At 47.3% G+C, this 23,730-nt stretch overlaps 6 protein-coding genes across 6 annotated transcripts; 3 read left to right on the plus strand and 3 right to left on the minus strand.

Annotated features, from left to right (window-relative positions):
- Nucleotides 1-3,805: 3,805 nt before the first annotated feature.
- On the plus strand, nt 3,806-5,378 carry N7446_012506 (uncharacterized protein; the record flags this gene model as incomplete). The annotated part of the gene is given in 4 exon segments (XM_058521248.1): nt 3,806-3,839; nt 3,895-4,134; nt 4,212-4,366; nt 4,383-5,378. The coding sequence occupies 4 exon segments, from the start codon at nt 3,806-3,808 to the stop codon at nt 5,376-5,378; spliced, it is 1,425 nt and encodes a 474-aa protein (XP_058366614.1).
- A 2,327-nt stretch (nt 5,379-7,705) lies between these two features.
- On the minus strand, nt 7,706-8,086 carry N7446_012507 (uncharacterized protein; the record flags this gene model as incomplete). The annotated part of the gene is made up of 1 exon (XM_058521249.1): nt 7,706-8,086. One exon carries the CDS (start codon nt 8,084-8,086, stop codon nt 7,706-7,708), a length of 381 nt encoding a protein of 126 aa, XP_058366615.1.
- A 3,424-nt stretch (nt 8,087-11,510) lies between these two features.
- On the minus strand, nt 11,511-12,428 carry N7446_012508 (uncharacterized protein; the record flags this gene model as incomplete). Its single annotated transcript, XM_058521250.1, has 1 exon — nt 11,511-12,428. The coding sequence occupies one exon, from the start codon at nt 12,426-12,428 to the stop codon at nt 11,511-11,513; it is 918 nt and encodes a 305-aa protein (XP_058366616.1).
- A 2,052-nt stretch (nt 12,429-14,480) lies between these two features.
- Nucleotides 14,481-14,885, minus strand: N7446_012509 (uncharacterized protein; the record flags this gene model as incomplete). Its single annotated transcript, XM_058521251.1, has 2 exons — nt 14,481-14,690; nt 14,739-14,885. The coding sequence occupies 2 exons, from the start codon at nt 14,883-14,885 to the stop codon at nt 14,481-14,483; spliced, it is 357 nt and encodes a 118-aa protein (XP_058366617.1).
- Nucleotides 14,886-15,251: 366 nt separating this feature from the next.
- N7446_012510 (uncharacterized protein) lies at nt 15,252-16,481 on the plus strand (the record flags this gene model as incomplete). The annotated part of the gene is made up of 1 exon (XM_058521252.1): nt 15,252-16,481. The coding sequence occupies one exon, from the start codon at nt 15,252-15,254 to the stop codon at nt 16,479-16,481; it is 1,230 nt and encodes a 409-aa protein (XP_058366618.1).
- A 5,359-nt stretch (nt 16,482-21,840) lies between these two features.
- On the plus strand, nt 21,841-22,469 carry N7446_012511 (uncharacterized protein; the record flags this gene model as incomplete). Its single annotated transcript, XM_058521253.1, has 3 exons — nt 21,841-22,129; nt 22,193-22,297; nt 22,357-22,469. The coding sequence occupies 3 exons, from the start codon at nt 21,841-21,843 to the stop codon at nt 22,467-22,469; spliced, it is 507 nt and encodes a 168-aa protein (XP_058366619.1).
- Between the last annotated feature and the right edge of the window lie 1,261 nt (nt 22,470-23,730).

Below are 23,730 nucleotides of genomic sequence, written 5' to 3' on the forward strand. Positions count from 1 at the left end.
CCTGAGCCTCCTCCACCAGGATCTGAATCTCATCAGAGCCAAAGAACTGCTCAAATTCCTTCGCCTCTTGCACTTCAAGATCAAACCTTGACGTACAGAGGTACAACATCAGCTCTTCGATAGTTTGCGCCTTCAAAGAGCCCCGGCGATAGTGGCAGATATCGCGTGCAGTGTTAAACAGACGTTCAACTCCAGCACCTGTGGCTGGAATTGCAAGGTAATCTCTTGCAAGTGCGGCAATAGCAGGGAAGCGATATTGATTCTCTCTCCAAAAGGAGAGCGGCTCATCAGATATAGTTAAACCTGTAAGAAATTAGTATCATGAAGATAGGGATGGGTTTTCGGCCGAAAAACCATCTCTCAAGAAAGAATAAACATAGAGATTAACTTACTGCCGTCGAGATACTGCGTCATCTCATCATCTTTAGTCGGGCCTAGCGTTGCTTTACCAGCTTTGCCTTTGCGTTTGGAGAGAGACTTCGGGGGAGCCATCAGGCCAAGAAGGAAGGATCTTGGCATCGATCCAGAGGAAGACACTTGCGGGCTATTTAAAGTAGTAAGACGCTCCTGGATAGGAGTAAGTGCCTCACGGAAAGCCACTCGATACTGCTCACGGATCTCTTTGGCATCCTCCCAGTTATCAGATAAAAAGAACTGGAATCTACTCTCCGGCGATAGCATCGTACAAACCGCATAGATATGCCCGCGCATATGATCCGTCTTCTTATAGTACTCCGACAGTTTTGAATGGCTTGCTCCGAGGGAGGTAAGCATCTGCTGTTTCCATGGAACACGTTTTCGTTGTAGCTGCGACTTGCACTTCTCAAGGTGTTCAAAGAGCTGGTTATAGATCCTGAAGACAAGAAACGACGTCGCCTCTCGTGTCTTCGAAAGGGCGAGCGTAAAGTCAAAGAATGGCTTTGTGAGATAGATCAGATAGTCAATTTGGCGCCATTGTTCATCATCAAGTTCGAATTCTGTACAGTTGAACTGACGACAGTATTCATTGATAGCAGTACGGAGTCTCTTCGCCCGGCGTAGCATCAGAAACGTTGAATTCCATCGAGTTTTGACGTCCTGGATCGGCATAAGTCCTTGCCCTGGAACTTTGCCTTGGCCTTTGTCGAGGTCGTGTTGGACTTTGAGGAAGTGATCTCGACGCCGAGGGCTCCCGCGGATATAAACAGCAAGAGATCGTATCCTCTTTAAGGTATGCGCAATGTCCCGTTTCTTAGACCTGGCCTCCGCATTCGCCTTAGCAAGGCTAATCTGTTGTTCCTCTGTCCAGACAGTCTCGGCTTGTTCATTCTTTGGGCGTGCTTTAAGTCGGTGAAGTAGTTGGTTCAGACTTAATTGGATGACATGAGCGAGACAGGGGACCCGGATGACGTTAAAACCAGTAGCCGAAGCCGAAGGCTCTTGTTGTAAAGACTGTTGTAGTGCCTTAACCAGAGTCTCATTATTCGATGCGTTATCGGTGGTTATTCCAAAGACTCGGTCCTTAATGCCATGTTCGGTAAGCGTCTCCATCAGAATAGCACTTAGGTTTGCACCTGTATGCGAACTATGAAGGGGTTTAAAGCCGAGTAGCACCTCACGGTAGACCCATTCGGCATCGATGAAATAGCCAGTAATAGCCATAAATGCCTGCTGAAATGGAGATGTCCAACAGTCTAACGCAATCGAGATCTTTGCATGTTCTGGAAGCATTCTGAGTGTATCATGCTGTCGTTCTTTAACACGGCCAGACAGGCGACGTCGAATTGTATCAGCGGAGGGCACGATCGGAGGGCTTAGGGCGGATTGTGCCTAGATTCAAGACTTAAGATTTAGTTAGGTGACGAGGCAAATAGAGGCTGATTGGTAAAGACGGCGGATTTGGAGGATTTGGGCGATTTGACGCCTACGGACTGGCGTCTGACGGACTTACCTCTGCGATGAGCTCACGAAATGCTGGATTTTCAACGATTTGGAATGGAAGCCGGTTAGTAGTAATAAACTCCAAGATTTTACTCTCAAAACCTTCTTGCGAGAATGTCTGGCTATGACTACCCTGATCATGATGCTAGTTAGTAGGGTCTAGTAGAGCTAGGTATGATAGTATACCGTTTGAAGGAACCTCGTCAATTCAGCCCTCTGCCGGCGTCCACTTGTAGCCTTTTGGCAGGCTGAGGTCTGAAGATGACGGGTAATTGTTGTCGTGCCATGACGACCAACCCTCCCATTGGCATCCTTCTTAGTAGTATAAGGGTGCTCAAGAATTGCATCGCAACGCTTACACAAGACCTTTGGGTTTCCAGTCGCCGTATGGGCCACTTGCTCAAACTGTTTCCAGGTCTCCGAAGCGGAGCCATGCTGTGACTCCCAAGCGATCTTGTTTTTAGATCCATAGTCAGTCTCCAACCACCAGTTGACCCAATCAGTGTGATTCATCGCGTCGTAAAGGAAAAACTGGCCTCCTCTCCTACCAGGACCGACACGTTGGAAGCGTTCAAGGGGATCTAGGGCGATAGACGAAGGAACAGACGGCTCAACGAACGAGAAGCTATCAACCTGCCGAGAGGTGGACGGAGTAGCTGGGCAAAGAGAAGGCGTAGCAATTGACGAATTGTCGGGCTCAGTGTCGAACAGGCCCAACTGGGAGAATCTAAACTCCTGGCTTTGCGACATGATCAGGATGACAACTTGATAGTAGGTTCAAAATTGGATGAAGGGCTTCAGGGGAATAGCTTCAGGAGGAAGAGATCGACATACCTTCTTAGTGAGAGAACTGTCGACGTATCGACGCCGTAGCAAACAGATATTGTAAACAGAGATCACCGTAGCAGTCGACATTAAAACGGAATATCTTGATTCTAGCATCTGATTGGCTAGATCATGCATATGCAGTGAATCCAGCCCATCCAAAGCCCAAGAAAAGTCCATGGATAACCCATCTCCCCGCCCATTTTACAATTTGTTCGCCCAAAACATTTCACCCCATGGCTCATGAGATATCTTCAAACCTCTCTCATCTCTGTAATCCCCAGAATATTACGTTTCTGTGAAAGACAGACGTTAAGTCTGAGAGATTGGCTATCTTTTGGTATAAATTTCAACTCTATAAACCTATAATTCATAGATTTGACCCTTGAATCTACAGTTCAACAGAAACATGCACCTACTTCTAATTATATGAGATATATATCTCTACATGTTGACACTTTGGAACTCTCTAAGTACCAGAATACTACGAAAACTTGGTGAAATTGGATTGTTTTTTGGATGACGCCGGTAAACTATAGTGCCTACTGTAGCTGGCTTCATCTACGACCTTAATTACTATGTCGTCGCCGTTGGATCTTGAGATCTTGATTCTTGGGGGAGTTGAACCCCCGGATTGGGAGTTGAAATACTAGATCAGGCCTGGTAAAACGTCGGGCCGATGTATGCCTTGTAAAGGCTTACAGACTGGAACATGCGTAAAAAACAGGCATTAATCAGCGGTTTTATGAGCGCCAAGATCGTAGTTATGCATAGAAATGGGCTATATTGGGGGCCTCATGGGCCCCCACTCATGGGCTATGGGTTGGGGCGGGCTATAGAGGTTAGGCCAACAGCCCACTGCTGGTTGGGCTATGGGCCTAAAGGTCGGGCCCATTTATGGGCTTTGCGGAGGTCTATGCTGGACCGGGGCGTGATTGTCCAGTTGTCTGCTTTCCAACACAACATGATCCTTTCAGGATTACCCCGGAAGCTTGTCCAACCTTGGTCCTACGAAAAGGACGTGCAGACAGAACTAAGCACCTTGGCGCTGGCAGCCGAAATGACATCACTCGAGAACCATCTAGCGTCGGAAGGTAAGCCAACCCGAGCATTATCCTAATTCTATTCGCTCGCTTACATCACCCGCAGTGATCAAAGTCAATAACACTGTGCTTGAAGAGATACTGAGAAGACATCGAGATCTCCGCCACCGCCCGGAGCCAAACCAGAGATCGGCGGGCTCTCCCTTTCCCCTGGAATCTGCCGAAGAGCCAGCCCACTTGACGCCAACGCAGGTTGAAGCGAGTTCACTTGATGAGAATGCTATCGAGACTCAAGGAACTGACTTGCAACCCAGTGGTTCAATACAGGGTGCTGGAACACGGAACAGTAAGTAATGCACATGAGAAACGTGGCATTAAAATTGAAGAGATTGAAGAAATGTACTAACCATTGGAATGTATCAGTCGCTAAAAACAGGGCTTGGCCTCCAGAAGTATTGAAGCGGCTTCCTATATGGTTCGAAGACCAAGTAAGGAAGAACCTGTCACAGGAAGAGATCGCCCAAAATTTTCACCAAACATTCAAGCAAAAACGGACTTTCCATGCTATTGAGGCAAGAGTGTATTTCTTAACAGGGAAGAGTCCTTTCCGGAAGCGCAATAAGAGGACTTCGCGCAAAGAACCTGTGTCTGACACCTCGCTCCTCCCCACCGCTTTCTCAACCCTTTGAAGTGGACTTGACCCAACAATTGATCTCGAGGTCGAACATCGAGGTTCACGCGTTACGTCTAGCCCCAAACTTGCTACCCTACCTGAATTCTGACGACTGCGAGGATGGAAGCCTTTACGCCCTTTATGATGTTCAACCGGTTGACCCTGAATCAGAATCCAGCGGCCCCCATGCAGTACCTGAAGAGGATGCTGCAAATCAAACATCAAGCTGCCGGTACTCATCTCAAGGGCATGAAGTTCCGTCAGGTACAAGTCAAAATGAATGGCGAGTTCAAGGAAGCCCTCAGGCTGGAGAACCGCCTAAAACCCATCCGGTGTTCTCAGATCTGGTGCCCGAGAGTCAGCCAAGGAATGATAATTCAATCAATGTCCTCGCCACAACATCAGGGACGGTTGATTCCTACTTTCCGCGAGACTCTCCCTTAGGATCCCCTCGGACATCAGAACCTATCCAATCTCCTATTCGGCATCGCTCTGACGGCGATGCCACACTTGAAGAGCTGGGCCAAACGCTTATCCATGGTACTGAGTCCAGTGCAATGCACGTGCAACAAACAGACACGCCGCATGACAACCAACCATTAGGGAGACTTTCTCCGCAATTTTCACCACGTGGAACTTCATTGGCTGGAGGTTCAGCAAATGAGGGTTCCAATCATGAAAGCCACCCAGAGAGCGGACTCGGTGCATTGACTGTTCCCAGGGCATTAACGCTCTTCCAAGTTCCGGAACCAAGCTCCACCGATAAAGCGACTGAGTACCACTCTCAGAACTGCGGAAGGGATGGGTCAACCACCGATACCTCTGGAAATCTGGGTGAAGAGGAATTGACCATAAGATATCTTCATGAAAAATCTCGAGCGCAGGCGGAGAGTTCTCATCGCTCATGGATTGCTTAGGACCTGGACCGTTTATCAGGGTGGCTCATGAAACGGAAAAGCCTACGAAAGGAAAGACTTGAAGTTGAGTTTGTGAGAGACTTTGGACACTACCGAACTTCCTCTGCCATCCGTGCAGCTTGCCGCAAAAAGCGAAAGGCAGATTCTCGCCAAAAGGATGTAACACATCACCTAGCTCCGGTTGCCCCCGCCGTTCTCGATACTACGCCAGTATCACGATCACCCAACGCCATCATCGACACTCCGAGCTTGGACCCATCCCATACGATAACAGTACTGAGCAATGATAATACTACATCCAAGCATCCGCTGTTAGCCTCGATCGCCACAGCTTCATCACCAGCCGCAGGTTCAAGACAACACAGAAAGACTTTCTCAAAGCAGTCCTTTACTATTGAATGAGGATGAGGAAGCAGTGGCTCAAATTCCACTGGCTGTTGTTGCCTCCGAACCAGCTTCTGGACAGATGTTGCTTTCAAGTTCTCCTGAGAATGTCCAAGATACCCCCACGTTGGGAAATCGTTGCCATCGAGTTGACATCACGCCAAACCCTCTGGCCAGGTTCACAGCAATCAATGGCGGTAACTTCCAACCCACCGATCCAAATATAAGCGAAATTACCCCGCTTGTTCAGATGGAGTCCAACGAGCAAGACACTCTACCTGATGGGCAAGGAAGCCGACGAGTATCAAAAGTAAAGTCTGTCGAGCGGAGAGGAGATGACCAAATCATGTCACAGGAAAAAGGGTCCCACAGTAAGCTCTCCTCTAATGCAGTGTCCGGCATAGTCACTTGGCACTTTGAAGCGTACCACATCTGTGTCATCAGATCTTTTCTTCCCCTTTTTTCCTTTTTCTGTCTATGTTTCCCACACTGATAGTTTTCATTCGCACTTGCAGGTGGAAGAGGACGCCTTAACCAGCCTATCTCTGAGTACACACAGGCAGGTTCGCATTACTCAAGACTGTCTACCGGAACACCCGAAGGAGCTCAAAACCAGCAGTCAGTCTCTAATGGTATTTCGAACGCCGACATTCCAGAACAGGAAATGCACCCAAACTTGCAGAACACGTCGCAGCCTCAAGTGCGAGATATCAATATCCCACCAACACACATTCTCCAGCACAGAAATATATTAATCCCAAATAGCCCGTTCAACGTCCAAGTTTCAAACCGTCGACCATCCCATCTCTGCACGCCAGATTCACAATCTAGGATTTCTCAAACGAGCGGTGTATCAGGGAGGGCTCACACAGGCGGTTCGTTCATACTCTATACTCGTGGCCCCCGCAGTCCTGACATGTAGAAGCAGTTGTTCCAATATCAGTATCATCATCCTTCCAGAGCAGCCCTACGAGTCTTCCTCACTATCCCCTTCATGAATTGCAGGGACGCGGTGCCGAGCGGTACCAGGGCCCTCCTCTCCCATCATGGGGGCAGCAAATGTATCACCAACGTGCGGATGAGCCTCTTCATAGATAGTCGCATGTGCTGTCTAGCCCTTATACTTCCCGACTATCACACATGGCCTAACATCCTCTACTTCGGTAGTAGAGCCTCCATTTAATTAGATATTGCATGCATGGTTTGGATGATGCTAGTTTTCAACTCTCAGTCATTATTTCTTCTTCCCTGGTTGCCCGGTCACTATGTGTATGCATCGATTTACGTTCTCTTTCCTCTTTTTCCTCTTTCACTTGTTTTATTTCTTACCTTACTGCCACCGTATGAATGTACATATAACACAGGCCATAGTGACAGAAACTTCTGTCTGCATCAGCAAACTAGTTGTAAAAGTGAACTCACTGTATTCTACGGCCTGCAAATAGTATCTGCACCAAGAGGTCTATACTAAATGTTGAAGATTAACCATATCAGCCGAAACAAACAGCCTTGATTGATCTTACAGGAAGCGTAAACAGACCCCACTTTTACAGTCATTGAGCGTCGTACGAATTTTATGGCACACTAACCTTTGGGCTTTGAAAAGCAAGTCTCATCTATTTACCTGACATTTAGATACGCAAAAATAGCAGGAAAAGGCTACCTAGTATGTAAAAACGCTTGAGCAATCACATAACAATTGTGCTGTTTACTCGGTTTTTCAGGGAATGCATCACGCAAATATAGTTTCACATGAATTACTTGACATTTGCTGAATTTAAATCATGCTATACATTGGCTTGGGCGCTAGTAAATACGTCAATAGCACACGCACCAGCTCACAAATTTAGATTGCCTGCCTGCTTTTGCCAGATTTATTCGACAGAAGCCAAACCCGTGCAATATTTTAGCCGCAGACGACTACTAAATCGCAGCTCCTCATGCTAAACGAGCCATATGGTTTCTTGCCACAGGCTTTCTTGCCACTGAGGTTCCACGTAGCTCCCATCTATGAAGATGCTAGTCGTGGGGTCGATCGGCTCAAGACACAGCAAGTGGTGGTGCGCTTCATCAGGAAGCGCAACCAAGCCACTGGAATAGCTTCCTTGGAAATCACCTCCCATAGGAGCGACAAGGTTTTCCAGAATGCCTTCGGGATGAGACCCTAAGCCAACTTGGATCCATCCCATACCATAACAGTACCGAGCAATGAGAATACACTCAGGCATCCACCGTTGCAGCGACCTAGATCGCGACAACTTAATCAGCTGCAGGTCCTGGGCAACACAGAGAGACTTTCTCGCAACAGTCCTCCACCATTGCATGACGGTGAAGAAACAGTGGATCAAAATCCACCAGCTGCTGTTGCCTCCGAATGCGCTTCCGAACAGCTGGTGCTTTCAACTCTTCCAGAGAATGTTGAAGGTACATCCACGTCGGGCAATCGGCGCCATCGAGTTGAGATCACGCCAAAACCTCCGGCCAGATTCACAGCAATTAATGGTGGTAATGTCCATCCCACTAATCCAAATGTAAGCGTAATGAATCCGCTTGTTGAGATGGAGACCAGTGAGCGAGGCGCTCTACCTGATGGGCAAGGAAGCCAGCAAACTTCAATGGAAAAGATTGTCGAGCAGAGAAGAGATGACCAAAATATGTCACGGAAAGACGGGCCTCAGAGTAAGCTCTCCTCATCTAATGCAGTTCGCTATAGTCATTTGCCCCTTTGAAGCGTGTCGATCTATGTGTTACCCGACCTTTTCTTCTCTTTCTTCCTTTATCTGTCTTTGCTTCCCACACTGACTGTTTTCATTCACACTTGCAGGTGGAAGAGTGGCCGCCTGTTTATCTTCCTGGGTATCCACAACCTCTGCCTTCACCTGAAAACACTGCTTTTTACGAGAAGGAACCTGCCGTTTGGATAGCTTGGATGTTTTCATTAGGTCTTCTTGATCGAAGCAGTACAGCTACATTTAGATGCAACTTTGCCTGACTGGTATGCACTGATGACCAACGGCGAGACTAGCTGAGAATGGCAAAAATCTCCGAAGAGTCAGCTGCCAAACTGGTTGCTCATGACCCATAGAGTCAAATCTGCGTTCGATGTGGAAGTTCTCCCATCATTGTCCTCTGCGTACTAACAACATACATCAAGTATCGTTTAGCATCCAAAACGAATTTACTTCTATTCGAAACCATTCAAATATCCTTGAGCGAGCATGGAGTGCCTCGGTATTCCTATTGATCATCAACTGCGGCGACTAATTCGGGATGTTCGGCCAATCGACACGAACGGAGAAGATTCTGATCACATTCAAATTCTCCAGGAATTCGGAACTTGACTCAAAATCGGGACAAGTGACTATCTTACAACGAGTGATTTGAGCTTCGGAATCGAAATGGCACGACCTGAATCCAGAGGTGGTATAGTGGTTGTCTTACAGCAGCCCCATTCCTCGCAAGATAACTCGGACGGCTTCTTGGCGGATAAACGCAGTTGCTCTATAGCACTCAACATCATCTGGCTTCTCACGATTCTGGAGACGAACTTTAAAGAGCGAAGGTACTTTGAAGAGAATGAGATGATACAGAGGATACCGCAGAACTGAGAAAAAGGCGAAACCGTTATTCCAAATGCTCGTTAACATTCTGGAGATGTGCTCGAAGAGAGTCTTCGAGGGAACTGGGGACAAAGAAATGAGGTGGGTGTCTTCTAGCCAAGGTCGAGGTGTTTTGCAAACTGCTCAAACAACGGGACCATAGTCATTGACCAATGCTAATCCACTATATGCATAGGCCCACCTTTTGATCAGGGAGAGAGGTATCCAACATTTTGTCTAAGAATCATCTTGAATCGTAAAGGCTTAACGCTTGTTTGGCTGGCAAAGGGTAGCTTGGTAGCTACATCATTGGAATACGCGTAAAGCTGAAAAGTAGGAAATTTACAATATGGCTGAGGGACACCCCCTACCAGCGAGAGTGGGGGTGTCTCGTGACACGGCTACCTCGATATTTATGCGTCGCCTCCAATAGACAGAGGACAAATTAAAGGTGCAAAATGCCCACCCAAACGATTATCAGTGCCCTTCGGCGGCGCCCTCGCCCTGTGGGTGCGACCCACCCTTTCCCACTGGAAATCGCGTTGTTTCGGACCTGGTGTAGATATATTGTGTTGAGATTCCTGCATGAATAGATGGTGTATACCAGATATATCAGGCATGAATCAGTCAGCTTGAATCCTTCCTCAAAAAGAGTATAGTTCAGGGGAAATCCTTCCATTTAAATAGGGTCTCTGTCTCATTGAGAAAGAGACCAGACTTAAACACCTCTCTGGAATAGACTGTTTTGCATGCTTCATTCATCCTCCATCATTAGACATTCTAAATTTTAACATATCGTGAATAACTGCGGATATAAAAGGGCCAAACAATCCTGAACCTATAACACCTGAATCTGAATCATTGTTCCAATCTATCCAAGCGATTTGCACTGGGAAACGCAAAGAAGAAGTATAAGGTTCGCATCATCCTGCCTAACTTATTGCGAGCGCTGATTCTGAAGCTGCTTAAATTTAGGAGGTAAATATTTATTTTCTTTCTCGGACACTATGAGGCCCCAACTTGCCCTTCTGCTCCTCTGTGTTAGCGCTGCTACTTGCAGTGTTCTTGGAAAGAGGAAGTCCTGCTCACTCGGCTCTGGGAATGCAACTTGCGTGCAAAAAGGTACAACAATTTGTGCGGGTGAGAGGCCTTCATGCCATAATCACGTATTCTGGTCCACATGTTACTGTCATATGGAGGACAGTGAAGTGGTTTGCGGACCTAGATGCTGAATCTTAAGAGCAAACAATGCTTCAATCTGATCAATACATACTCTTTTATCTTTGTTTTCTGTTTCGTTACTCATTGATTGAGGACTAGCCTGGTTGGCCAATTTGTTGACCCTGAACTTTTTTGCCAAGAAGACCAAATACTTTTTGTTGAAGTTTATATCTGCATGCCCTTTGCCCTTTCTCGAGCAGTTCATCAAGAGAAAAATTTCTGACACTGTAAAACCATGGATGTGACTCCACCTTGGTAACATTGAACGCGTAGAGAATGCGATGGTCACCGCGTCACCGACAGCTTACAAGCAAATGAAAATAGGGTTGGGAATATATTGAAAATTTAAAGCCAATTTTGACTTTTTGTTGGAGTCTCTATAAACTCAGGAATATTTATCGTACAGCAGCATCTCTCTAGTGCCAAAAGGCCGATTCGTGGTATTATTCACTTGACTCCCCGACAAAATGCAAAGCTCCTGCAAAGTTTCTTTCGCGAACCTATCACAAGGCCATCGATGCGCACTTTTCACTCTTCTAAAATTACTGAACTTCCTCAATGACCATCTCAAAATTATGTTGTTGCCGCCGGTAATACTGTGTCTTCGTGGGCACAGTAGCGCCAATCTTTGGGAAGATAAGATAAACATCTGACTGGCTCCCAGGAGCAAATAAGTGGTGCCTCTTCATCCAATCATGTAGAGTCAAAGATGGGTAGATGTGATCGCTCATGCGGGTGAGGGGGCCTTTAATATATCTAAGGACGAATAATAACATGCTGACACGGTCTCACAGGGAAAAAGCAAAGCCAAAGATAAAAAAAGGAGCAAACTTAGATTGTTTGATTTGGCTAATGTAGATTTAAAATACAGCCAGTAAAGTGAATTCCCAACGCTCCAACCTGCATCAACCCGCTATTCGACAACTTCTTATCTCCGCCCCCACCAGGGCGGACTCGTCATAAACCAAGACCGAAAGGGCGCTAGAAGTCTGGATCGCCAAGCTTCTTTGCGCTCCTGCTCGGTTTGTTGCATGTCCATCCACACAGTAGGGGTGATAATTCGCGGTGGTGGTTGTGGATAGTTGGGGTTGGGGTTGTGAGGGATTTGGAAACCTGATCCGTATCTGTTGTGGTCGGGCTCGAATTTTGATGGGGCTAGTTCTGGCCATCGGAGAGGTGGCTCTCTGGTAGTTGCTGACTGAGGCGTTTGCATGTACATGTCCTGATGCATAGATGTACATGATACTGGGTATGCGACAGAATCCGGTCTGGGTCTGGGTTGTGACCCTGTAATATTCATTCTATGATCAGAAAGGTCATGCGGCAAATCCAATCCAGATCTGTCGTTGCTGTGCGTTGAGTTTGCACGCGGCTGCTGGTGCACTTCTGAAGCCTCTTCCATTCTCATGTTCAAGTCGAATTTTCGGTTCACTGTTGGTCTCCCTGACATTGTGAAGTCGCGACAGAAGGCAGCGTAGGACTCTTGAAGGCGCATTTCTCTTGCTGCTTCCACATCTACACTATGGAATTCCTCCTCGATGTCTTCGTGGATAGGCTCGTAGACCATTGGCTCGTGTGATTGATCTGGTAGGTATGAGCCAGGCGAGCCCAGCGCGCCCACACGTGTTGCTTCGTTGAGATCCTTAAGGTTCTTTTCGCTGAGTTGATGTTCCTGTACCCCGGCCCTGAGGATTGATTGCGATATCCTCTTAAAAACGCGCCTCGTCAGCTGCGTCACTGTGTTTCTTCGACGGAGTGGGCGTGGGGATTGCTCCGAGTCTTGTGTAGAGAAAGTAGTGCTCGAGGTGAACGAAGCATTGTCGTTTACGATTATAACGTCTGGCATGTTGACAATATATTCCGATTTCACGGTAGATTGTTGCGACTGAGAACGATGGAGAGGGAAATCAAGTAGGGTTGCCGGGGAATAAATAATACCCCAGGCAACCGAGAAGTGCTACTCAGTCCGAGCTGAAAGAAGTGAAGTTGAAACAACTGCAATCTACAAATACAATGAGCAAGAGATAGCGGTGAATACCCTGGTACTTTGCGCAGTACTCTAGGATACATTGGATGGCACATACCTGCAACAAGGAGATAATGATCTGGATGATCAAACGGCTGGGAGATTCTTTGTTCAACCGACAAGTTTGCACAGGACTTCAAACTATGGCTTGGATCTGCAGGGTCGGGCAGATCTACAATTTGTATAAAACCTCAGGGGCGCTCGGAGTTCCATATATGATTGACAAAGCAAAGAACATGTGCCCTGTCTAGGCTATCACAGGAACGTTCGCGCTTTGCCTTTTGCATAATCAGGGGGTGCCGTGGGTACCGCTACAGCAAGCCACCATGTGAGGCGCTCCTCGAGGTACGTCAGAGGCACTTGAGGTCGAGTGGGCGCGGTTTTGCGATAGGCTTGGGTAGGTTCCGGGGGAGTCAGAGAGGCGTAGAAAGGCCCATCTATGCTCACAATAATCATGTAAACTGCCTGGTAGCTTTTGTCTCATTTAGTTCTCATACATCTCTGTTGTGTTATTGACTCCCGAGACAAGGACAAAGGGGCAGTGAGACATTCTAGTCACACCCTGCCATCGTTCACCGTGGCGCTGCTTAACAGCCACTAGTCTCAGACATTGATACGGCCAATAATCCAGTAAGCATAAGGAAATTTTGCGGTATTATAGCGAACTCCCAATCTATCCCGAATGAAACTGGAGTTGTAGGCCCTATAGTTGAAGCATCATCCTCTTATGGTCTCTCAGGACCATACGAAGAACCTCCTGGAAGAAAACAACACATCACCAACGGAATCCTACAGTCCGAAACCTGCAAGATGTCGGAGAGAAACACAACAGAGCATGAGAGGGTGTTACATCACAGATGACTCTTGAGGATTCGCGAAGGCCTCAGGAGTTAAGACTATTAGAAGAGACAGAACCGAGGATTTCGAATGTGGTTATTCTGAACTGCGAACTTGAAATTATGCTTGAACTTAGGAGTAGGCCCTCGACCACCCATTAGGGGGGAGGAGCGGCGCTTGTGGTTTTCTAGAAGGCTGATTGGACACCGGTATTCGGCGGTTTGGAACCGCGATCCCACAGCCTTCTGACAGGATGAGGAATTAATGTACTGGCTAGTACTGCACATGTCCAATAGAATCTGATGATTGATTGAAGGTGTGTAGATCGGTTGAGCGATCTCTGGAGCCTACTGTCCGTGCTCTGGCGTGTTATGACACCGTATCCGAATTTAGTCCGAATACCATACAAATACTAGGGGAAATTGGGTGAACGATGAACAAGCCTATCCCAAAAGGCCATAGCGGTATTTGACCGCTCCTTTAGTTTGTCAGGCCATTTTCGGCGCACTTTGATGCCAGAACTGGCCGCCTATGCACAAATGCTTTTTGTTATTAAGTATACGAGGACACGGTGAGCGGGGGGCCAGAACCGGCTCTCATTGCACCGCCGTCCTGCCGCCCTCGACCGCCTGCCCGTCTCCGCCATCCCCTTGCCCCTTCGGGTTTGGTGCCCTCGTCCGCGTCCCCGTTCGGGTTTAGTGCCACCTCTGGCCGCTTTTACCGCCCCCAACCCGCACCTCCATCTATAAAACACCGCTCGTCCTCCTCGCAGCTTTGTCGACGCACTTTCTCTTCTTTTTCCTGTCCGACTCCCTTTCTCTCGGCCCCGACCAACTTCTACCCATTGGCTTGCCACCTGATGCATCGCCCCTTTCATTTCCGCCGGAGATGCTGCTCGATCCACCGTTGAGCCCGTTCTGGCCAGCGTTGCCTGCAACGCGGGCTAATCCCTGGCGAGTTGATGCATTGAGATCATGAAGTCTTCGGACATATCGTGCAACACGATGCTAGCATCTCCGCCGCCGGTTGGTTATACTACGAAGCTCTCGAGAAACCCTCCTGTTCCTCCTGTTGCGAGCCCATTTCGCTGAGCGCCTCGCTCATTTTGGTGGCATTGTTTTTGCGCGGCCGGAGAAGAGTGTCTCGGAAATCCTCAATACACACGCTCCTGATTTGCTGTGGACCGTCCGAGGTTGCATTGTACAGCCCCCAGTCGTCCACGCAGGCCCGCTTGTTCGAGACTGCCTAAGGGTAAGACTTTCGTCATTGTCTATTTCTCCTGACCATTGTTACCCAGTCGACGAGACTTCGGACGACCATGCCGTGATACGGACCAATGGCGAAATTGCCGCATTCTTGCCTGGTCTCAATCGATGCCAAGTACTGCATCACGAAGCCGACGGTCCATTCTACAGACGGCTGCCGACCACGCGCATACATGAGCGATTGGAGATTAGGCTGACGACCACTGTGGAGCCGGGTCACAATAGGCCGCCACCGAGGTGTGCGGAAGCTTTTGCCGATGGCCTTCGGCCCCTTGATGTGCAACCGGTGTGGCTCCGCGCCTTGATGTGACGGTGAAACGGCTCGAGTTGAATGCCGCGGTGAATTCTCTGCGCCGTCTCACGGGAAATCCTTGTCTATAAAGGAGATGACAATCTCCTTCGAATGGCTCAATCAATCCATCAGTTCCCCCTTCCCTCCCCTAACCCTGCTACACACTCGACCTCCAACCACCCCCCCCTCCTTTTCCCCCTTCCCAAAGCAACACCTTCAGGATTCTTCTAGCCATCTACCTTTTTCAACATGTCAAACACCAACTTTCGCCTGGAATCATTTCGTCCATGGAATCCTTTCCAAGACAAAGCCCAGCCTCTGCGTGATCCCCCCGGTGCTTGTCGCTATCCAAGTCCGGTCTCGATCACTGCGACCCCGCCACCCTCCAATTCAAGCGATAAAGACCCAAAGAGCTACAAACTTCATTCCAACAAACCTGAGCGACACCCGCTTCCTGCCCGCCCGCCGACGGAAGTCTGCTTGGATAGTTTGCATTCGGAGACACAAACCACTCGACGAGAATGGGAGGGCTCAGGTCGGACACCTTCCACTGTCGATTTACCCCAGTCTTTCGACTCTGAGAACATTCTGCAGCCACAAAACATAGTGTGCGCCGGTGACGTCGCTCCTGCGATTTTTGCTGATGGTGTTCGTCGGGACGCTGAGCATCAACCCCTGGGTTTGGAATCGGGCGGCTCGGAGCCTACCGGCTTTGCTGGTCAACAACCTCAAATTTTCGATTCTGAAGACGATGCTCAGAATGGAGAGCTACCAGGTATTGAAATAATTGATCCTGCAATCCTGAACGGCAATGACTCTCAGGATGCTGAGCAGCCGCAAACAGCGGAGGGTATCGCGACAATCCGGGAAGACTGTCCCGCGAGGTCCACTCGCTCTCAGGAGAAAGCATCATCCCTCCAACGCAGACGACAGAACTCAAAGGCGATGGTGGGCGCTGATTGCCAATTGAAAACCACAAAACGTTCTAGTCCTGGGAAAAGGCACATAAACAAGAGCCCCGGCCGGTTCAATAAAAGTTCTGGTCATCGTCAAAGCATTTCCTTCCCTACAGTCCGTGCTCAATTCTCGGCCCTTTCAGTCGAAGACCGACTACAGTTCCTTTCCTGGCTGTTTGAGGGTGCTCTATCTCATTGCGCCTCTTCGCCTTCCAGCCCCGATGCCGCTTCTCCGTCAAGACCGGTCCCCGGCCAATTTGATGTGAGCTACGACTGTGATCACACAAGCTTAAACACTGAACGGGCTGAAGTGCAAGGTACATTTTCGAGAAAAGGACAGCCGTGGTCCGGGGAGGAAGATTACCTTTTGACGAAGCTAAGAGAAAAGCAGAAACTCTCTTGGTCAGAGGTGATCAAGCAATTTTCACGTCAATTCCCCGGGCGGAGCAAGGGGTCAATACAAGTCTACTGGAGTACAACTCACAAGAAAAAACAGTCATCCGTTCCCTTATCCTTCGATTGATCTCATGATGTTCTAGTCTTGCCTCTTTTTATTTATGACATTGGAAATATCGTAAATCTTCAAGTCATTTTGATAACAATTGCAGACGTACCGGTATGTCTCAGCGTGTGTGCGCGTAGCTTTCAGGATCGCAGATCTGCCACAGCGCTTTGCTCTCGAGTAGCTCAATTGTTATTGCTGGGCATAATTCACATATTGGATAAAATCTTTTAGACTATTGTTCATGCTATTGAAACCGCCACATATATGGACTTGATTTAGCGCATGAGGTGGATCTTCGAAGACTGAAAAGGCCCATCGTCTGTCTAGCCACGCATAGGAAGTGAAGATTGTGATGATCAGGGCTCTAGAATTGGATTGGTCATCGTCTTTGATTACTTTTGAAATTGTTAAATAGAACCCAACCCAGTGTTGACATCCTGTTGGGGCAATACAGTCACAAGGGATGATATCGTTATTCAATATCCAAGTCAATCAATCTCATTGCACTCAATTGCTCGAATGAGGAGGATTCTCAGGATGCTGGATACCGATTCAATCAGTAACGAATATAGTCGGCTAATGAAGATGGTTGATCGAGGATCTGTTAGATTAGTAAAATAATCCAATGAGCTAACGTAGTTCACCAGTGAGCTGCGCACCACTAGTGAGCTGCGCAGTCCAGAACACATAGTAAATGCGATAAATTACAACTTAATATCTCAACAACCCTAGTCTACAGGAATCTTTCCTTGAGCCTAAATACTCTCTATGTAGTGTCTAGCAAATTACCTGAGCTTAAGGAGTTTCTCTGTCATAATTATCAAAATATATTAATATCGAGCTTTTGCGTTCGTAATTTTCGGTAAATTTGGAAATGATAATCACCTAGCCTTTCGATGTCCTTGAAATTGATATACAGTACTAATAAGTCTTATCGATTGTTATCGGTAGGTAACTAGATAGAACAAGTGTGCGGTTGTTAAGATATAAATGTAACATATATCGCATTTACTATGTGTTCCGGACTGCGCAGCTCACTAGTGGTGCGCAGCTCACTGGTGAATTACGTTATGTACTGCGTGTTACGACATAATTTTTCCGGTATGATCGCAATTACCATACAGAACACGGTAATGTGTTTGTTGCTGAATAAGCGAATACCGTAATACAGTGCGGGGAGCCTACGGAATTTCCCCCACTTCAGTTGACGTAAGCTCAGGGTAAGCTCAGGGTAAGCTCAGGGTGGGCTCTGGGTGGGCTCAGGGTAGGCTCAGGGTAGGCTCAGGGTAGGCTCACGGTTGGCTCAGGGTGGGCCAGTCCGGTTGTACGTCAATGACCCAACGCCTCGGCTGATCGATCAATGACCACCACACTATAAACTGCAAGAAAGCTTGACATTGTCATCGTTTCTCCGTCCCTTAAGAGACCTGCAGCATCAAGAAAGAGAAGATATACGAGATTCCTACCTCAGTTACTTTCATGGGACATATTTTAGAGATTCTTCTATTACATAGATAATGGACAAGTCGATATCTATCGCCGAATTTTTCAAGCGATATAGAGAAAAATTGCGAGCCTCTTCCATGAGAAAATAGGGAAGCCATCGACGTTGTCTTCAAATCCCGATTGTATTGTCGGCGGACATTTAATAACGAATTTCTAATTTAAGTACAGAGTAACACAAGGAATCGATATCTGGAGAGCTTTGAGACTAAGTACCAAGCAAGAGCATCAATGGTATACCGTGTCTCCAAAGATTACATCCCCTAATCAGTTATAAGACCATCAAATCAAACCAGTGGAATTACAGTATAGATGAATTTCGGTGTGATACCGGCGCTTAGGTTCCTTCCGCTGATAGGCGGGTAGAGCGCGTATTTAATAACTTTCGGAAGGAGCCACTTATCAATAGGTAGTCACATTGCCCTCTAACTGAAGGAAGAAAGAAAACAGCCGCAGCAAAGGGGTTATCTTGCCTTGTCCAGCTAAGATTCAGAAATCACTCTGCCGAAAAGACGAGCAGTCCATTCCAATGATTTCCCAATACTTTTAGCAAAATTGAAGTTGAATGTATGTAAGTTGCCCTACTGAAAACGCGCATGGGCTTCTTGAGGTTATCATGTGCTACTGACGTATGGTGAAAGGGGGTCTCTTTCTTCAGCGAATGGCTTCCAGGAATTTGGCCTAGGTGGTATAGCGAAAATGATGAGGGAAACGGCGGGGAACTAGTAAGTGCAAGAAGTGTGCAGAAATGGCTTGAAGTTTGCTTAATGATTTTCATCCTACCAAAAGGCTTTTTGGACCTCTAACTTTACTTTCCAGCAGAAAGCCGAGCCCAGGGTAGCTGATGCAATGCCCAGGATAGGCAACGCGACTCCCAGGGCACTGTTCATAATTTCTAATATCCAAGGAACTCCTGTCAGAGCTCAAGCATCTAGATAGTGCCGATGTTTGGTCGTTGGTATATGCGACAGCCCAGGCATCCGCGTTCTGTTGCAGCTCATAAAATCACTTTATGTGTCACCATGGGCTTCTGAATGCATGATTGGTGCTCCGAGAAACATGCCGGTTGCTCCTAGGGCGAAAGAACCCGAACCCCTTCCTAGGAACTTATCGGGAATCAGCACGGACTGTAATCATCGAACCTGGCTACATATTTGAGTTACTGTAGTCTTTGAAACCAACAGACACTATAAGTTCTGATTTTCCTCTTCTATGGAATCTTTCACTTCTACCCGTATAGCTTCAGTTTATCTTGAACGTGTGCTACAACAATTGCCCCCATACAGGATTCTTCTACGTCGCAGTACCACTCGCCCTGAACTGAAACCGCCTTTCGGCAATACACCTTCCGCTCCTACTCCTGCTGAGAAGAGCGTTTGACATATCCTATTGCGGTGCATCGGGAGTGACAGTCTATCCCCAATTGTTATGTCCACACGTCCTATAGCTATCACACGTCTTGCTTAACAGTTTGAATACAACGGTGGTGGCTTGCAATATTGACCGGTCCAACCACAATGCCTCTTCATCCCTGCCAATCATGCCGCAGTTTGAAAATTCGATGCAATCGTGAAGTTCCCCATTGTCAAGCTTGTGTCAGGCGCGGTAAATTGTGTGTTTATGCAATGAAAGGGTCAGACCGGAGACCTGCTCTCTCAGAGCTACGGCCAAATCAGCAAAAGCAAGTGCAAGAAGGTGAATTTGGTGAATACCAAACTACATGGAAAGTACAAGAACCGCCAACCGAACAGGCTTTGCAACACGGAACGAGTACAGCTGAGGCGATGCACCACGTCGTAGGGTGTGCAGATGATGAACATATTCAGCACTTGAAGAAGAAGGGTTTCAATCAAGATCAAAATCCGCCTTACGAGATACTACCAAAGATTGTTGCGGCTACGGTGGCGGAGGGAGTTTCGCTTTCCCAAACAAATGGCCCTACAGCTGCTGAAGATATTATGGAACGGGGTCGAAGCTTGTCAACCTCTCAAACGACAAAGCCGTTTGCGCAGATGACCCCTCCGGTATAATCACAATCTAGGAGGCTTTGAGACCCACGACTGACTGTCAACCAGACCTCTTTGCCTCCACCGCCGAATTTTGATTTTACCATAGCTGGGAAAAGCATTTACGGTCCACCCACAATCCACCAACTCTTGTTGGTTCTAAGTTACATTTTCATTTCTTCAATGCTTCCTATGGATATAGGAGCTCTGTGGAAGGTCATATGTCGCCGCGGCCGTGACTGGGAAGAGAGCTTTGTCTTGCTGCATGGTCATCTTCAAGGATGGCTAATCAGTGCCCGCGAAGCTTTGACTGAGTCCGACGGGCTGCACACAGTAACATTGGAAGACATAGAGCTCCAAACAAGGTATATATTGTTCCTTATCGGGCAAAATGCATCCCCTCACTCGAGCTTTCTAGCTGAAACCTTGCAAACCGAACACCCTCCGTACCGGCCGTTTGGAGTGAGGGCAAGCGTCGCATTGATTTGTCATGTTTTTCAAGGCATACAGGCTGGTGAACTTGAGGGATATGAATCCAAGGAAATCTGGACTCGTGACCAAACCTTTCTGTCAACGATGGCATGCCGGCTCAAAGAATCGCCACTGTTTGGTGCCGAGGTCTCAATGTATCATTTGCAGTCTATGATACTAAGCCTACAGAGAGCTTTTCAGTGTGAAGAAATCCGTGTTTCCAGCATGGAACCCCGGATCCTGAGAATTGAAAACCAATTAGAAGTGGCGGGATATTACCGAAGGGCATTTCTAGCTTTGAATCCGATGTTTTTGCCAAAGATATTGGACTCATTGGGTGAAGCTATTAATATCCCTACCATGTCTGGTCCGCACCAACTTTGCAATATAGAGAGGGGACTTGAAAGATGTAAGTAAATTGATATCCAGACTGATACGGCATTTGACATGGGTATAGCCAACCTGGCCTTACGTCTCGCCGACATTTTCAGGTCACTTACATCACAGCATCTGGACGTTGCTTTCAAGACCACGCATGAGATCCAGCGGTCCAAGGCGGATAAAGTCGTTGCCATTGAGATGTTTCATGTCAAGTCATACGAAGAAACATACATGTTGGACAAAAGCTGTAAGTCACGGCATTACAAATTGTGCCGAAAAGACTTCTAACTGTTGCAGATCCCACCACTGTTCGGATTTTTCATGTTTGACCGTACAATTATCGGATGAATTAGGACTTCAATATAACCCTTTTGCACCCTACATACCAAGATGATGTGGAAGTAGAGACTGTTTTACTGAAACAAAAAGCGCGAATTTTTAGACGTGAATGAGATGAACTGTCCATAATTTCGATTTGTAAATTCATGGGCAGTATGGTTTATGGACTGCACTGAACGATGGTAAACGCGGTGAATGAACGCTGGTGATGAAAATTCGTGTCAAACTAAATAGGCTTTAGTGAGGCTACTTGAACATGTCTGTGTCAGTGAGAGAATGGCAGTGTTTATTAAATGTATAGAACAATGTTCAATAGCTCATCGATATCACCAATTGCGGTTCATGCTCTTGCGGAAGTCTGTTTGCCTTTGTCATATTCACCGTAAGGCAAATTTGCATTTCAGACTGGAGAATGAAAATGGGGCTCGCACTCAATTACTTTTAATAAAAAAGCAGAGAAGTAAAAACTCAGCTAGAAATATCGTGTGCTGATAATGTAATGTGTCTTCACTATACTTGCAATAAAAAGTCATTGAACCCAATGCATATAAATACTGCTTGCTCCCTGCCTTTGACCGGCCTTTGAACTTTACGAACTCCCACTTCACAACTCAGTTACCTACTTCGCTCTCCAACTCTAACCTAGAGTTCACAATTTACTCCCTCCAACCTCCCGAATGAAGCCCCTCACATGCCTTTCCCTACTGGCTGCCTCTGCTATCGCCGCACCTATCGCCAGTTCTTTCCCCAAACACTTCCACCTCAAGTCCAGAGGCGCCACCAACCAAGAGCATAACAACCTCTATGTTTACGCATACCACACGGGCCCAGGCCTCAATGATGCTGCTCTGACCAAGGATGTGAATACTGCAAGCTCTGTTTTCTTAACTGGCACAAAAGCCCTTTTCAATTTCAACACTGAATTCTCTTGGGGAGTCGTCGCCACCGGCGATACCAAATATACCTGTGAGTACTCGCCCCTGGAACGTCGCATACTGGTTTGAATACGGACTAACGAACTTTGTCAAGCCTGGGATCCGATCTCGATCAACGCAGGCCAAGGAAGTAATGGATTCTCCGTCAAAGGCAACAACTTCCAGTGGTCAGAAGCCAGCAGCTTCGGTGGATGGCTCGGTAAGGCCCCAGCGTCCTTGCTCTCCCCCAGAAGAAGATTTAGTCCTAACATTCGATAGTCTGCGACTGGTATCACAATGTGCCCCAGTTGTTCTACTTGAACCGCGATCATGACGCCGCTATCCCCTCCAGTTGCAGCAAGGTCCAATTGAAGGTGGAGTATATTAAATAGACACGGTAGCATTGAATTTGATCACTTGCATAGCACTACATGTGATGATTGTTTAATGACTTACATTCTACTAGATGGTAGCAAGTTTGAGTGAAAAGTTGCGCCGAATTACCTTTAAAATTGGACGTGGCTTGTTTTTGTGCTATGCAAATTCTGCTAGTAAAGCATCAGGATACCAAATGGAAAAGACACTAGTAGGAATAAAAGGTGATGCGCGAAGCACCGTGTCATATTATGGTTGAACTCGACTGACTCCACCTCGAGTTGTGAAAGTCATATACCTGTTGATGGCTCTATCTGCCTTGGGAACGCACATATTTGCCCTAGGAGTTATCTTGCCCCCGGGGGTTGGTGCGACTATTCCCAGGAGCAACATGGCTGCCAGATCATAGTTGGTTATGAATAGGAACGTGTGGAAGGGAGTTGCATTTCCGATCCCTCGAGGGTTGTTATTGCGTCATGATTCCGCTGCGCCGAAAGCTACAAAAAGAAACATTCAACCAGCGGAGTCTCTTTTGCGGTTCCACGAGCGCTGGGGCCTTTAGGTTTATCGGTTCACAGTCCGCTATTATTGTGCCGATATGAAAATATCAGTTGAGTGTTCTCATTCCAGCACCCTTTGGGATGTACGGTGGTGAATGGTGTGTCACATATCATGTCCATATCAACGTTAAAACATGAAACAACAATGAACACCAAAATCATGTGGACCCTCCGCCCAGGGAAGATATCTATCTGAGCCGTGTTGCTCGCATCTTTGATAGAGGGACTTGGTTTAATTTGATCAGTGCAAACTCGTGCTTGATCGGCCGCGTTGATTCACCAAACAGTGGCAGTTGTCGCACGGATGGAAACAGATCCTAAGCTTGTTGGCAAAACAAGCTCAACAGAGGAGACAAAAAATTGGTGGCTACATTTTCCTGAGGAACGGCTCGGGAGTTTGTCAACCAACAGCAAAGCATAGCTTCCTCGTCTCACGATTTCACCGAAATTGATATTGCCTATGTACAACCTGTCACACATCTTGGAGATGTTGAAAGTATTCTTGCCCCGTTCTACAGAACAGTAAACCCTGGGAACGCACGGGATGATTCCAGGACCCGCGTTACTCCCAAGAGATCCGACACGTTTTCCGAGGCCGTCAACCTTTACTGTAAGAGTGCTCCAACTCCAACATTCTCATCCGGTAAATCCCTATAAGGATTGCCACTAAGGCAGCAGGTGATTAAAAAGGCGTCTGTGGCGGCTCGATATCGGCTGT

This window comes from Penicillium canescens (genome assembly GCF_028828765.1).
Source record: "Penicillium canescens strain IBT 15451 chromosome Unknown utg000010l_segment0_segment0, whole genome shotgun sequence".
In the NCBI taxonomy this organism is placed as follows: Eukaryota; Fungi; Ascomycota; class Eurotiomycetes; order Eurotiales; family Aspergillaceae; genus Penicillium; species Penicillium canescens.